This window comes from Colius striatus, chromosome 3, assembly GCF_028858725.1.
Source record: "Colius striatus isolate bColStr4 chromosome 3, bColStr4.1.hap1, whole genome shotgun sequence".
NCBI classification, from domain to species: domain Eukaryota; kingdom Metazoa; phylum Chordata; class Aves; order Coliiformes; family Coliidae; genus Colius; species Colius striatus.
This window is the reverse complement of record NC_084761.1, coordinates 22436532-22451656: the sequence shown is the minus strand read 5'-3', so window position 1 is coordinate 22451656 and position 15125 is coordinate 22436532. Positions and strand designations below refer to the sequence as shown.

Genomic DNA, 15125 nt, shown 5'->3' with positions numbered 1-15125 from the left:
ATAAAGCAGCAATGTGACATGTTCTTTGGTCATAGAAAAGGAAGGAAAATGGCCATTGCGCCAGCTGAGGAGTGACAGAATACCTATGTTACACCCGTTCTTCTGACAGCCTTTCAGCTGTTGCTTTCAACTTTGCCTTCCATTTTAAGAGTTGTGTTTGTATCTCTTTCTAGCTCGTAAGCAGGAGATTATCAAGGTTACTGAGCAGTTGATTGAAGCTATCAACAATGGGGACTTCGAAGCTTACACGTAAGTTTTCTTCTTTCAGAGGGAGTGAGGAGAGCTGATGTATTTACATATGGAAGTGTGTGTTTGTATTTACATTTAGTTGAAGTTCACTTTCAGATGCCTCCAAGAAACTCAAGACATGTTCAGTGCTGCTTTGGCTCAGTTTTACGTGAGACTGGTTGCCAATTCCAGAGGAGCTGCTAGTGCAAATCCAACATACTGCTCTGTCAAGACAGCGTCATAATCCCAACACAAAATATGCAGCAATATGCCTTGGTATATGGAAGTAAAGTCATGTTTGTGATTTAGAATTGAGAAAATACAGACTTGTTTTATTTATTATGTAGGAATTGGTACTAGCTAGAATCTTATTTGTACTTTAAGGCGTGAAAAGACCATGTGGAATTTAGGTTCCACCAACCTCTAGTGAGCACTGTTGCAATTTTCTGGGGGAAAATGGACCGATTTCTCTCTCAGCTTTTCTTTGCAAAGACGCAGTTCCATCACTGCTTCTCTTTTCTTTCTACCTCAAATATATTTTAAAAGTAGGGGAAAAGCCAATCTCAGCATTTCCTACGTTCTCCTGTAGTTCTCTGGGTGGATTCTATGCTGTTGCAGCACAAACCTTGCAATTCAAGAGGGATACCGATTGTCCTGTTTGAATACTTGCCAGGACTAAACTTTAGTTTGTTGTGATCACATTAAAACCTTTGTTGTACAAATGTCTAGTGGAAACCTATTCCAAATTCTTAACTCAAATTTATCAGTTCAAAAACCCAACAAATAAAGTCTTACTTAAATAATGACGTGAGACATAAAAGATATCCTTTGGATTGCACAGAAGCAGTTTTCAGAGTCACAAGTAAAAATTCCTACTTGTAATACAATTGACTTGTGGGCCTTTCTTTGGCAATAATTTAAAAAAAAAAAAAAAAAAGATTGATGTGAAATCTAGTCCACCTAAAGTAAGCTACCAGATAGACTGATTTAGGTAAAAACAGAACCCATTACATCTCCCCATTTAAGTTCTGTTCTTTTCTAGTGTGATGGCTCAGGTGAGTCACACAGATAATGGGAATAGAGGAAACATTTTGCAAGTAATCTGTTCAAAGTTGTGTTGCATAACTACATGTGTTTACTGCAGAATTTCCTCTTTTCCACAGAAAAATCTGTGATCCTGGCCTTACATCTTTTGAACCTGAAGCTTTGGGTAATCTAGTAGAAGGGATGGACTTTCACCGGTTTTACTTCGAAAATGGTAAACATGTCTTTTTCTTCTCAGTGAATCTTCATCTGATTGAGTTTCTGTGGTCTGATGAGCATCCTGCTTTGGGAGTTAATTGATTTGGGCAAGAGAAGGGATCAGTATTATTTTCAGAGTATTTTCTATGTGTGTTGTGTCTGCTTCTGCTGCGCTCATTCACACATCATAGGGCAACTTGGATAGTGGAGGAAAGTTTCAGGTATTGGAAAGTGAAAGTCAAGATGTATAAAAGAAAAACATACAAACCATAGATAAGTAATTCTCATACTTTTTTCTTTTTTTCTTCTCACTGAGGAAAAGAGATAATCAAATCATGCTGTGAGTACACTTAAAAGAAAGGTCACTAAATCCTGTGATTACAGTGATTGCAGCTAACAGTCAGCACTTCCATTGAGTATGTGATACATCGGGGAAGACATTGCAGTCATTCTGTGCTGCTGATCATTTTTTTCTTGTATTTAGGATGTGCATAAATACATAAGAAAACCTCAATATGTGCAATATATTTATATTTACCATGTCAGCTCTAAGAAAGAAAAAATACCTGTAGAGTGGATTTTAATAAAGTTTTGGAGGATCACAGTGTAGGTAGTTGTTTTTGAAGCAGACTTGACTCAAAAGGAAATAAAATATTGTAAATGGTAGCGGCTTATCTAGTAATTTCTGAAAAATCTCTTGGGCATAAAATGGGATTATTCTATTCCTAAATTCTCTTCATCTCTAGAATAGCTTTTTTCATATTTTTCCTTAATAAATTTCTTTTTTTTAGTTGTCATATATCAGCACTTGACAAAATATATCACAAGAGTGAGTTAAGAGATTAATTATTTTAATTGAAAATATTAAGTACAGATGTCGTTAGACACAGTAGCTAAACTGATGTATTCTGAAAACTGAGTTGGGAAACTCAAGATGATGGCACTCACTTTATTTAATCCATAGAATCATAGATTGTCAAGTCCAACCATTACCACACACTGCCACAGCCACCACTAAATGATGTCCCTCGGCCCCACAGCTACACAGCTTTGGAATCGCTCTGGGGATGGGGACTCCAGCACTTCATGGGCAGCCTGTGCCAGGGCTTGAGAAGCCTTTCAGGGAAAAAGTTTATCCTAACCTCCAATCTGAACTTCCTCTGGTGCATTTTGAGGCCCTTTCCTCTTATCTTATCACTTGTTACTTGAGAGAAGAGACTGAATATTCTGTACGATTAAGTATTTGATTGATTTTCTTACAGAAAAGGGGGAAACATACTTTATGCTGTGAGTGTGCTCATTTCTACAGTGCGCTTGAACTCGCTGTCAGTCATGATATCAGTAAACAACAATTATTACCCTGTATCTGCCAAGCTTGAGATTTTTGTTTTGTAATACGGGGTGAGGTATTTTGGCTTATATAAAGAACGTTTAGTTTATCCTCTGCTTGTGTGTCTCTGTGTGTTTCTTAGCTTTGTCCAAAAGCAATAAGCCAATCCACACCATTATCCTCAATCCTCACGTGCACCTGGTGGGCGACGACGCGGCTTGCATTGCATACATCCGGCTGACGCAGTACATGGATGGCAGCGGGATGCCAAAGACCATGCAGTCGGAGGAAACGCGAGTCTGGCACCGTCGCGACGGGAAGTGGCAGAATGTTCATTTTCACCGGTCAGGGTCACCAACAGTACCTATCAAGTAAGAAACAATTCAGACCACAAGCTTAAACTATGTAGGACAGACCAAATAGTCTAATAGCTGCTTTTGGCCTTAAAAACCATGAAGCCGTCCTCTTGAAAGTGTAATTTCTTGTGGTCATTTCTTCAGTGTGTATTATATTTAGTAGTGTGCATATAGTGTTGGTGCAAATATTTTTAAATTAATGCTGTTTAATTGTTTTCAACTGTGATGCCCATTGATCCAATTCAGTCCCTGAACTGACAGCTTGAAGAGCAGAAAAATCTTTTCACGTGAATAAGGCTCAATACAAGTCACAGAAAATAGGATTGGAAGTCCTGAAATAGAATTTCAGGAAAACTCAGAAAAAAATGAAAGGCACTAGGATACATGGAGCTGTTAGAGCTGGCCAGAGAGCTTCAAGGAAAAAAGTATCATTGTTCTGAAGAACTGGAGCTTGAGTTAACATTTATTGTGATTTCCTGCCACCTCTACTTATTCAGGCCTAGTTAACTTCACTCCAAGTCAATTTTGAACCAGGTCACGTATTTACTTAGTAAATTAAGTCATACAAGTACCTATAATGTTCTTATCTCTTTTTCCACATTCTTTGCTTAACTGCTGAGTAGTCACTGTGAAAGCTAAGACATGTGTGAGTAAACCTCACGTCTCTCCCATCATCATTTTTCTCTTCTCTGCACACCCTGTCATATCCTTGGAGTCATGCCACAACTCAGTGTGCACAAACCTGAAATCATTGAGCTAGATTTCCAGCAGTGTAAATTACAATATGTTTGTAGTTCCAGTAACAAGTCAGAGAGTCATAGCTTCTTCAAGAGGTTTTGCTCAAGTCCTTTCCTTTCCCTCTTGCAGCCTTTGCTAATGCTGCCGTGTCCCTTACAGCCGAACCTCACTGACTTCTGCCTTAGACTAGGCTGTTTCCAAACTTAGGCAGTGCTACAGGCCTTGGTTTGCTCAGGTGCAAGCCCTCTGCATAGGATATAATCACATTCATGTGAAGTGTCTTCATGTGGAGAGTGGCTGAATTTCCTGGTGTAGATAAGAGCTTATATTTCATTGTCCCCTGTTTTACTTCTTGCAATGCTAATGTCTTGTATTAAGTAAAACCTGATACAGTAAGGAACATGATGAAATGAAGTGTTAAACTTCAATGGCGATTAATTTATTTTTTGAAAAGTAGGGGAAAAAATGATTACCTAGTGATAATTATTGTATTTTACTTAAAAACAGGAACCTGTCTTGATCAGGAATCATGTTGTTTATCACATTCCAGCTGCACTGCCAATGTTTAAAAAGATAATGTTGAAAGGATAGCTACATTTTCTTGAAATTCAGTGTGATATAGACTGATCATGTTTTCATATCGGGAGTGTTTTGTCAAGGCATCTGACCTGGTATTTGTAGAGACAGAAAGCAGAAGTGAAGCAGGTTCACCTGTCCCAGTGCAGCCCAGACAGCATTTATAGAAGAATTATATGAATGGGCCTAAAGAATTCTTTCATTTTTTTCTTTTGGGTGTATTTTTCCCCATCGTTTATTTAAGAAGGCTTGGAGGAGTGGTCACATTTTTTTTTTAACTTTACCATATTTATATGAAACAATTTCTAAACAGAAAAGATTATGTATAACACTCATTGTGAGACACCAAAACAGAAGGCAACAAAATAGCCATCTTGTTAATATTTTCATGGAAGATTGTAGAATTTGCTGAGTAACTCCTGTGATAATTATTTGAGTAATACTTATAGAGATACACTGAGTAACTTCTGCAGATGGTTCTCTTTGAGGTACAGTGTTATAACAGCAGCCTTAATACTTAGTTGACGTAGCATGTACATAGCATGTGACAGGCCACTGTGTGCTGTGACACATGCTGTGACACATACTGTTCCTATGAACAATTGCCAGAGGTAGTTTTTTCTGGAATATAAAGGGTGTGTACATGCCACAGAGCAACTCCTGGCCCTTCAGACTTGCACGTCTCAAGAGAATGCAGTCATGCCCCTCAGAAGCAGTGACAGTGTTTAGGGCTTGTGTAATGTCAGGTTTTTGTGGCTGCTCCCAGTCTCTAATGAAGACAGGAATTTCTAGGACTGCTAAGGATGGAAGGGAAAGAACTTGAGAGGTAATTTTTTTGACATGGCAGGGTTCTGTCAATGTCAGTGAGTGTTCTGAGCCTATGAGGTCAGACAGAAGAGATTTCAGGTTTGTGAGAGGGTTTCCAAGCTGAAAATGTCACAGAAGGAGGTGTAGCAGCAAAAAACGAATAGAGCATGGCTAAGACTCAAGGAGAGATGCTCTGAGATTATAACTTAGTCCTAGATATGTAGCCTCTAGCGCTCTCAACAACGTCACAGAAACCCTTTACTTAAACCTTATCTTGGATTCCAAGGGGGTTTTTGGACTTGCTCATATCACTGTTCTGAAATATCATTGGTCTGGTGGTTAGAAAGTTCCAGTCTTAATTTTAGTCTTATTCGGTGTATCCTCAGTTATTCTTATTTCATTGTTGTTCTCCTGTACTGGGGATAGGTGTGCAGACAGGAGCTGGTTTATATAAAGGCTGATTAGATCACTTCCTACCTTCTATTTGTGCAGTGTAAATAAACAATACTAACTTGGCTTTTTGTGACAGGATCTCCATTTTCCTGACTACCTTAATAACGCTTCACTGTCTTTTTTGGTTTGAGGTTTGTCTTTTCATTAGTTTGGGTTCTTCTGAAACACTGTCTACAATTGTGGTCAGGGCTTTATTTAACTTCACCACGTCTTTTCTTTTCCCTGTTGAGAAAGCCACACCTGTTATGTTTGCACTTTTGCAATCTACATCACATCAGTGGATCCTCTAAGACAGTCATATATTTATCCTTAACTGTTGTGTCCAACCAGTGAGTGCATAGCCTGCGGCTTTGAGTGTGCAACTGTTGAGTGTTCAGCTTTGTACCTCCTGTAATGACATGTAACGTTTCTGGATTACCCAGCCCTCAAGGTTATTTGATGGCTCTTGCACAATACTCTTGTTTTCCTTTGTATTTATAGTGCCTTCCACCTAAGTGTAAGTATACTGTGTGTAAGGACAGCCCTACTGCTATTGCTTAGGCCATTAGCAGAGACTCATGAGTCTCCCCTGGGCCAATCATTCCCCTTTCAGCCCAAGGCATTGGCGTTTTTCTCAAATTTAACTGGTAGGTTCCCATGTTACACCATGCTAAAACTTGCCTTCTATAACCCATCTTGACCAGACTGACTTGAACTTCACCTTTGCATTTCCAGCATACCAATAACTATTTTGGAAAGCTGCAGAAGAAATTTAATTGAAATATCATTGTCTGTTGTCCTTCCATTCTTTTCTCATATTTGAAGTTTATACAGTCTACAGACATTTATTTCATTCTTAACAATGACCAGTAGTTAATAATGGCACTTCCATTATAAAAATTACCTTACACAGGATATCTGAAGAAGAATTTCAAAACTAATAAGCTTGCAAAAGCAATTGTAGCTGTGTTTGACTTTTGCAAATGTAATGTCCTAAATGATGTCAAATCAGTTGTTGTTAGCACAGTCGCTTATTTGTTTTCAGGACTATGTAAGGAGTATATAGATATTGTAAGGATGGAACTGAGCTCATTGGTAGCTGTAAGTAAATGGAAATGTTTCCTTACGGCAGTTAATTTGTTTGGACAACAATATAAGCACAAATGTATATTTAGTTTATTAAAAAACTATATTTGTCGTTTTTGCTGCGAGTCATGCAGCCAAACTTTGGTTTCTATCTTGTGCATTGTTTCTCTCTGAGTGATATGACTGGTGTGATCTTAGGAAGTTTTTATCTGTATTTCACGTTCTTAAGAATTTGTGCTCATGTGTTTCTACAGATCTGTGTCTGCATCCACACAAAGTGGGACCTGCATGATACAGGCAGGGAAAGGGCTATTGGACCTAAAACCTAAATTCAGATATGAGGCTCCCAGGCTTATATTTCCTCACTTACCACACCTTACACCTTCTTAGGCTTTCATAAGTTGAATACCAAACAGCAGGAAGACTTCAGTAAAGAGTTTGTTCTGTGTTTATACAGTGCCTAGCACAGCGGGATCCCACTCACGACTTCGGCCCCTAGATGCTACGGTAATCCAAATAATATTATAAGCTGAGTTAGTTAACTCCTTGCTTACACATTGCATTCCTTTCATTTTCTCTTTGCATATGACTCTAGGATGTCTTGCATGTAAATGGCATCCAATTCATCCTCGTTACTTGGTTTAATTTTTGTATGTGAATCTCAGTCCATGGCAGTGTCTGTAACGTACATGCTGAGGAGGAAATTAAACTCAGAGACGCACGTCTGACTTCTGCCCTCCCTTCCTTCAGAAATCAGTTAAGGGATTTTGGCTTGCTGCCTCAATTTCCTTTTTTATTTTAACAGCCTCTCTGGCGTGTTGTAAAGACGGAAAATGTCTGTAAAGCGGTTCAAAAAATAAAATAACTATTTGCCTGAGTGTTTGGGGGTGTTCTTTTCCCTTGTTTTCTTCACACTATTGTGTTAAATGATCTTGAGAAGATTTTTCTTTAAGTAGAATTGGCTATCACTTGAGCATGTCTTGTTGTCTGGTGGCAATGTTACTTCAGTAATGGCAATCTGTTCTTTTTTCTTCTTCTTCCTAGCTAAAAATATCAGCGGTGCCGCTCTTGCATTTTCTGTACCCAACGCACCTGGTTGATTACCATCTTGGCCATCCTGTTCTCTTCATGCATGTTTCTGAGTGCATGAAGTTGTGAAGGTTCTTCATGTAACACATTTGTGATGCACCATGTTACTGTGTATTCCATCTGTACACTGTTAACATTTCAATGAAGGTGATATTCCATGCAAATAGAGATAATAAGGAATAAAAGACAACAAAAATATTTGATGGACAGCAGTAGATACTGAATACACTTGTCACTTGCTCCATTTATGCCAAGTTTTGACAGACAACTTTAAAAACTATGCTGTTTATTAAAAAAAAGGAAAAAAAAAAGAAAAAGTACATTTTGCCCTCTTTTTTTTAAGAACTGGTTTTTGACTGTTCCTCTTCCCCTGAGTCCCAGGATTTTGCTTTGGTTCTGGTAGGAACAGTTAGGATTTCCGCTGGCAGCTCCATTACTGTAAATCAGGTTTTTATTACAACATGTAGATGGACAAAATCGCAGATCAATGTGGAAGTGATAGTATCTTGGCTTTATACCTAGCTGAAGCCTTCTTAGTTTGTTAGTCTATGTAAACTGGAAAAATCTCATCATTTACTGGCTTGTCACTTCAGAATTAACTACGTTCTGGAGAGCCAACAGCTTCTTTTCCTCTTTTGAGACTCTACCTTTGCTACTATGCTAATGGAAAATGTCTATTAGATGATTGAGCAAAATCAAAAATTGTAAGGAACCAAGTGACAATTGAGAGGTGGGTTTTGAGGATTAAAATGGAAGAGTAGAGAAAGTTTTTTATCACTTCTAGGAACATACCATAATTTTTTTAAAGAGGCTTTAAAAACAAAATTTTGGTTAAGATGTAGACCAGTTGTGTGGTTAATATACTCGAGAAATATTAGGCCTTAAAAGCTTAGTGTGAGGAATTTACTTAGCTTACACTGCTGCTGTTGCTTCTCTGGAAATGTATTATAGATACGCCAGTTTTCTAAGAAGACTCTTAACACTTCACCACAGATTTGTTTCTCCCCGATCTTTCCCTTCAATCTGCTCTTGGTTTCTTTAAACTCTCCAACAACGTTACAATATCAAGGAGAACAATCTTTGCAGCGTTGCCAGCTTGGTTTGGCCCCTGATGTGTGGCTGCCCAGGGAACACTCTCGGTGTCAGTTCAGAACACAAACGTTGTAACAGGGATGATTTTTGCTTCCTGTATGTTGCTGCTAAAATACATCTTTGCAAGCATTTAGGTTTCTTCCCTCACATTTTTTAATAGGAAACATACAAGGATAGGTTATTTCTTTTCTTTCGTTTGTGTATTGTTCTGTTACCCACAGGGCTAAGTGTTTTCTGCAGCGCTGTACAGTGCATGGTATTTCAGTCAATGTCCTTTTTAGCAGTTACAAATTTACAACTCGGCAGCCTGAAATTTTTAAAATTGGAAAGCTACCGAATCACTTCACCTTTCTGTGTTGATTACTAAGCAAAAGCAGTTCTTAAACATTTTGATGTTGTTACTCGTGGATGTATGGTAGATGGATTTAAGCTTCTCTGATAATTACATGATTTTAAACAATATATATTTAAAATAAGCATCTACAATAAATGTGTTGAGCCATATTAACCTGCCATTGGGATCTGTGAAAAAAGTAATGGCCTCATTTTTTTTTTTCTCATTAATTTCTTTACCCTTTTTGTGAAGCGGCTCTAAGTGGCATAACTGTATTTAAAATTAACAAATTTAGGTGTAGGGTGTTTTTTTTAATACTTCTAACATAGCATGTGGTGTTGATGTATTACTGTAGACCAAGTTTGTCTTCCACACCAAGCCGTGAGGAAATTGTGATTTGTTCTCTCCACCACAATGGAATTATACACTTCTGTCATTTTGGAACACTGCAGTTTACCATGGGACACAGTGTACATATTTCTTGCCATAATGGTAAATGATTGATATATTTAAGGATGAATAAATTTGTGATTTCTGCTGACATTGTGCTTGTGTTTTAATTTCCCAATTGGAAAATGTGTAGCGTCTGTTTGAATTGAGAAGTCAAGGACACAGATGCAGTTTTTTATGAGCCAAATTTGCAGTTGGAAAATACGAGCGTTTGCTTTCATGATTTGTCTTTTGGTTAGTTTTTAACTGCCTTTCCCAAGGACTCAATTGCACATCGTTTACGTTGCAATTTGTTGGTAGATTTTGCACACACCTTGTATTTATAGGTCTGTGTTCAGAAGTGTTTCAGGTAGCTTACACACTTCCAGGGCTGCCTTACTACATTTCAAGTGTTCACACTTGAAGTGTAACACAAGGTGCTGTCAGAGCAGTTTTTGTGCAGACCATAAAACACATAAAAGCCTGTAAATAATTAACATGTAAAATAATGTGCCAGTTTAAAAGCTTTCATCTACGTCTGTCATAATTTTAGGCTCTCTTACCCTATGCTGAGCCACAACTGAGAGCAGTCCTTTATACCAGCAGAGGAGGAGGACTGAAGGGGCGCAGGAGACAGCGTCCAGCTTTCCTGGGTCATGAAATGCAGAGCTGGATCCCTGTTGTGGTTCTTGGCCAGGGCGGCACAGTTGGGATCCAGAGCTGTAGCAGTGGCGTAGGCGTGGCAGTGATCCAGGAGTACCGCCTCTCGAAGGAGCGAGAGCATGTTCCCGCCTTTGGGAAAAATTCAGTGCTTCCTTCTGGGTGGCATCTGGCTATATATTTGTAAACAGTAAAAAAAATAGTGAACGGAGAGCTCAGAGGGTTGGAATGTTTCGGTAAACCTCAGAGGAAGCCAAAGCGGTTTAGTCTGTTGGGACGTTTTATATTTTGTCCCATCACTTCTGCCTACTTTGTTTGCTCATTTTTTCCACTAAACGCTATTCCAAAAATCGCTTTGACTTCCTTTTCAACCGCGCGCCTGCAGTGAGCTGTGTGACAGCGGTGGAATTGCTGCTCATCTCAGGTATGTAGTGAAGAGGAGAGGTCAGTGTATAAAGCATAATGATGAGGACGGGGGTGGGGAGAACACATTTGCTAAATGTCAGGTTGAAGATTCGAGGGAGGGATGGGGGCTTTTTGGTTTAAGGGGTTTTTTAGTTGTTGTGGAAGTACTTTATATCACAAATGTTTTCATGTGCTGCCTCCTTGTGGCTTTTTGTAGTGGTGTTTTCTGTTTAGGGGTGCACAAGACAACTAAGCAGAAGGGAAGCCAATTCTTTCATGCATTGACTTTTTTTAATGTGAGCAAGGAAGAAAAAATAGTTCAGAGTCTGAAAATATCCATTTTGAGTCTCAAATATATGCTACACGCGTACCTAGAGGAATCAGATTTATTCCGTTTTTTATTAAAACGGGCTCTCCAGGGCACATTTAAGAAAAATATCTACCTCCTAGAGCTGCATATTAAATCCAGAGTTTCTTGTGCCAAAGATTAACTTCACTGCTTCTTCAGCATGCTATTAATCCTTTGTAATGTATTATTCCTTTGGTCTGCGTGCAAGGAAAATTACTTTGTTCTTAGTGCTTTTCTTTCTGTCTTAAATTTGTAGTTGTACTTTATACATAATGCATCTTAAGAAAAGACCATTAATCAAAAAATCAACTGTGTTATTGGAGAGCTGATCCAAATTGCTTCAGGAGGTTCAGCTATCTTCCTTCTTCCTAACAAATTATTGGTAAAATACAGACAGCTGTGGACAAATGGGTTCAGTGCTGCAAGCTGTAACTGGCTGTTTTGTGCAGGAAGAGCCTGTATAGGAGTATTGGGAGGCTTTGATACCCATGGGAGGGGAGACTTACCTGTGCTGAGGATTATCTGTGCCTCACGTGAAAGGACTCCTACATATAGCAGACTAGAAGCCTTTCCTCTCTTCCTCCCACTCTTGCACAGATAACCATGGCTGAGCAGAATACATTATAAGATCTACTTCCAAGACAGCATGCACATAAACCAAGGAGAAGGCAGCAGTTCTGTATGCTTGTGTGCTGCACAGCAACAGCACAAGGCTGCTTGTTTCCAGTATGTTCTTGTCCAGAATCTGAGCCCAGGCAAAAGGCCCTGCAAACAGTAAGAGGAGAAAATTTAATCACAGAGTGTGAGGGGAGGAGAAACAATGCAAAAAAGACAAGCTGATAGAAAAAAGGATGAAGAGTGCAGAGAGCAATATTGCTGTATTGATGGAAATGTTGTGTTCTTTCCTTAAAGATGTTGCCAGAACCCAGCTGTGGGGCTGGACAGTCTTGGGAACTAACTGGAAATTTGGCCCATATAGCCTTTGTAATAATGATGAACTCTTAAGTAGTTGACAAAGTTAGATAGTTGAGTGTAGCAAGTGGTTGGAACAAGGTTGCTTCCTTTAAAACAGCAAGGGCTGACTGTGAGTATGCTCTGAAAAGTTGCATTAAATTGCAATGTAATTTATCAGGACTCTGACACACCTAATGACAGTTAAGGGCTTGGGTCTTAAAATTGCTTTGCTATTGCCTGAACTCAGCTCATAGTGGAAAGATGCTGTCTCATGCCAGCGCAGAAGCAACAGCAGTATGTGTCACTGAGTTCCCTGCTCTCTTTGCCAGTGCAAGCTGGTACAGGAGGAAAGGGAAGCAAAATTTATCGATAAACAGCCCCTACTGCTTTGAGAGAGAATTCATGGAAACACAACAGCCCCAAACTGGGAAGAAAGACACTACTCCACCTCTCCTTTTCCCTCTCTTCTCATGCACTCATTGTTGTCACTCTGAGGAAACAGCAGCCCCAGGACTGAGTGGTGACAGTCAAAGATACTAAGTTAAACATGTAGTCAAGGAGCCATACTAGCAAGCAGCCAGCCTGATCGTGGATCTAAAATCCAACATTTGTGTGCCTGACAGCTCATTTTATGAGCAAAGTTATTGCAGAACATTGGTATCTAAAGAAACACAAAACCCTTATTACTAATGGTATGATGATGAAGAAGAGTGATCTCAAGCACACACCTCTGTCATGTTACAGCAAGACAGTACCATATAAAACTGTTACTGTGTCGCGTGCCCTGGAGAGAGGGTAAGTGTCAGAGCAAAGAAGCAAACATTCAGCTCCAGGACTGATGGCAAGATTAAGAGTGCTTTCAATGAAGAAAAAGTGAGTATAGTAACACATTTGTGAAGGCAGATGTTCATGGACCATTGAGCACAGTCATTTGAGTGGATTATCCCAGAACAAAGCAACTGCAAAGATCAGATGTCAACATTGTGTAGACATGATGGTGTTACTTCAAGCACTGGTGGCAGTGCCTACTGCCTCTTTTTTAGCACGTGTTCGTTTCTGGTTGAGGTGTTAAATGTGTATATGTGCTTCCCACGGTGACTTTCTGAATCTGGCAAACACTACTTCAGACACCCTGTACCACAGGATTTCCAAAGAAATCCCAGCATTCTCTGCTTGGTGATGGATCTACTGAGAGCTTGATGGACTACAAGCAAAAATAGTAGAAGCCCCAGAGGCTGGTGTAGGAGGCAGCTGATCATCTGTGTTACTGGTACTTGCAAAGTGACAGAGGATGTTACAGGCCGGGAGGATTGCTCTGATGGGTGTCACAGAAACCCTGCATTGTTAAGCACATTTGACTGAGTTTCACAAAACCCCAGTGTAAGGGCTGGTAGACATAGAGGGAGATTTTGCACTTGGGTTCTCGCTTGTGTTCCATGTATCCCTGGAACGTGCTTTCACCTTGACTGTCACCAGTGTCATGCCCCCGTGTTTGTTTTCTGAGGATTGTAGGTGATGCCTCTGTTCCTCAGTGCCTGAAGCAAAGTTTCATGAACATCAGGTACTTGATGTATTCTCAGCATGCTTTTTTGTTTAAGTTCCTCAGGTGAAATGGACATTTGAACATCTACACCGTGGCCTGAGATAGAGAAGTAGCACAAGCTGAGAGCATGGCTGTTCTGCTGTTCAGTTGTGAGTGCTGCTGGGCATACGCTGAAATGAAATCTTAAGTGCCTTGGACACTTAAAAAACCTTAAATGCAGGCACTACTGTGGAAGGGTGTAAGAGTCATGCAGCACTTCTGAAAACACAGTTTTGGGTGTAAGCTCCCGTTCCTGCTCCAGGGTCACCGCTAAGGGATGTAGCTTTTGGATTTCTTTTTCCTTGTGTAGGAGTTCCTGTCAGAAGGGCTGACTGACACCTCATCTGTAGCAGTGTGTTTTTCTTGGGATGCATTTGGTGGGATGCCGTTTCACTTTGCTGGAAATGCCTGAATGATGAATTCCCGTTTTGTTTTAAAGGTCTGGTCTCCAAAGTCTCTGACGTACTCAAATGTCGATGCTCATGTTGCAGTCTTTTTCCACTTTTTCTCCAGGACAATGCTCTCCAGACACTTATTTCCACTTTAAAAAACCAACTTTCAACTGTGATAAAAAGAGATTTTTTTTTTTCAGCTCGGATCATTTTGCTGGTCTGGTTTTTCAAGGTTATCTGACAAGCGGTTGCATCAGCATAACAAGATAGTTACATAAAATAGGCTTTGGCTGGGCAAGGGAAGGATTCTGAAATCAGTTTTACCACTGGAGGAGATGTCTCTGCAATTATTTCTTAAGTAATTGAATGCAGTGTATCTACTAACATACTAATTTGTAGTCAGAGGTCCAGAGGAAGCGTGCAATTAAGTAAATTTGTAGTTATATGTCTTCATGTAAAGTTGATGAAAACAGCGATTCTTCCCTCAGTTACTGACTGCCATAAAATCCCAATTAATGTTTCCTACCAGTAGCTTCATTCTAGTTGCAAATTAACAATTTGGGACACAAAACTTTATGTTGCTTGCCACGTGTGTTTTCTAGTCATCCCCACAGCACACATCAACTGGGCTTTCCCTTGTCATCAGACATTTTGTGGATGTGTCTCATGCTAGATAGTGTCCTTTCCCAGGTGCTTTCTTTTTGGCAGGCAACATAGGTTTCTTCAAACTCAAACTGTATTACAGTATAAAGCTGTGACATGTTGGCTAATTACAAAATGTCCTTAATAGCAATAATTAAATAGAGCATCAGGTTGGGGGTTTTTTTGGAGGGGTGGGGGAGGGAGAAGAAAATAGAGACCACTGCTTTCTAATTGAGGAGGATGAGTTCTTAGACTAGCTCCAAAAAATGGTAAATCGATATTTCCATGAGGGAGGAGGGAATATGTCACTTACCTGTTTTTTGAGAGCTTGGTCTGGCACTGCTCAAAGGTGATGGCAAAAAGCAGAGTATAAAGCATATGAGGAGTCCTGAGAACAGAAGC

General features: G+C 39.6%; 1 protein-coding gene across 8 annotated transcripts in view; it reads left to right on the top strand.

Moving 5' to 3' along the window:
* The window catches only part of CAMK2D (calcium/calmodulin dependent protein kinase II delta), a 149102-nt gene extending 139281 nt beyond the window's left edge, over positions 1-9821 (top strand). For 6 of the 8 annotated variants that reach the window (XM_061993426.1, XM_061993423.1, XM_061993425.1 and 3 more), the window contains 5 exons: positions 174-249; positions 1392-1486; positions 2943-3171; positions 7253-7302; positions 7840-9821. In XM_061993426.1, coding sequence (XP_061849410.1) covers positions 174-249; positions 1392-1486; positions 2943-3171; positions 7253-7259 — 407 coding nt within the window. In that variant the 3' untranslated portion in view covers positions 7260-7302; positions 7840-9821. Of the gene's footprint in view, positions 1-173; positions 250-1391; positions 1487-2942; positions 7303-7839 lie in introns of all 8 variants that reach the window. The other 2 variants (XM_061993428.1, XM_061993424.1) reach the window with 2 other exon arrangements.
* The last annotated feature ends 5304 nt before the right edge of the window (positions 9822-15125 follow it).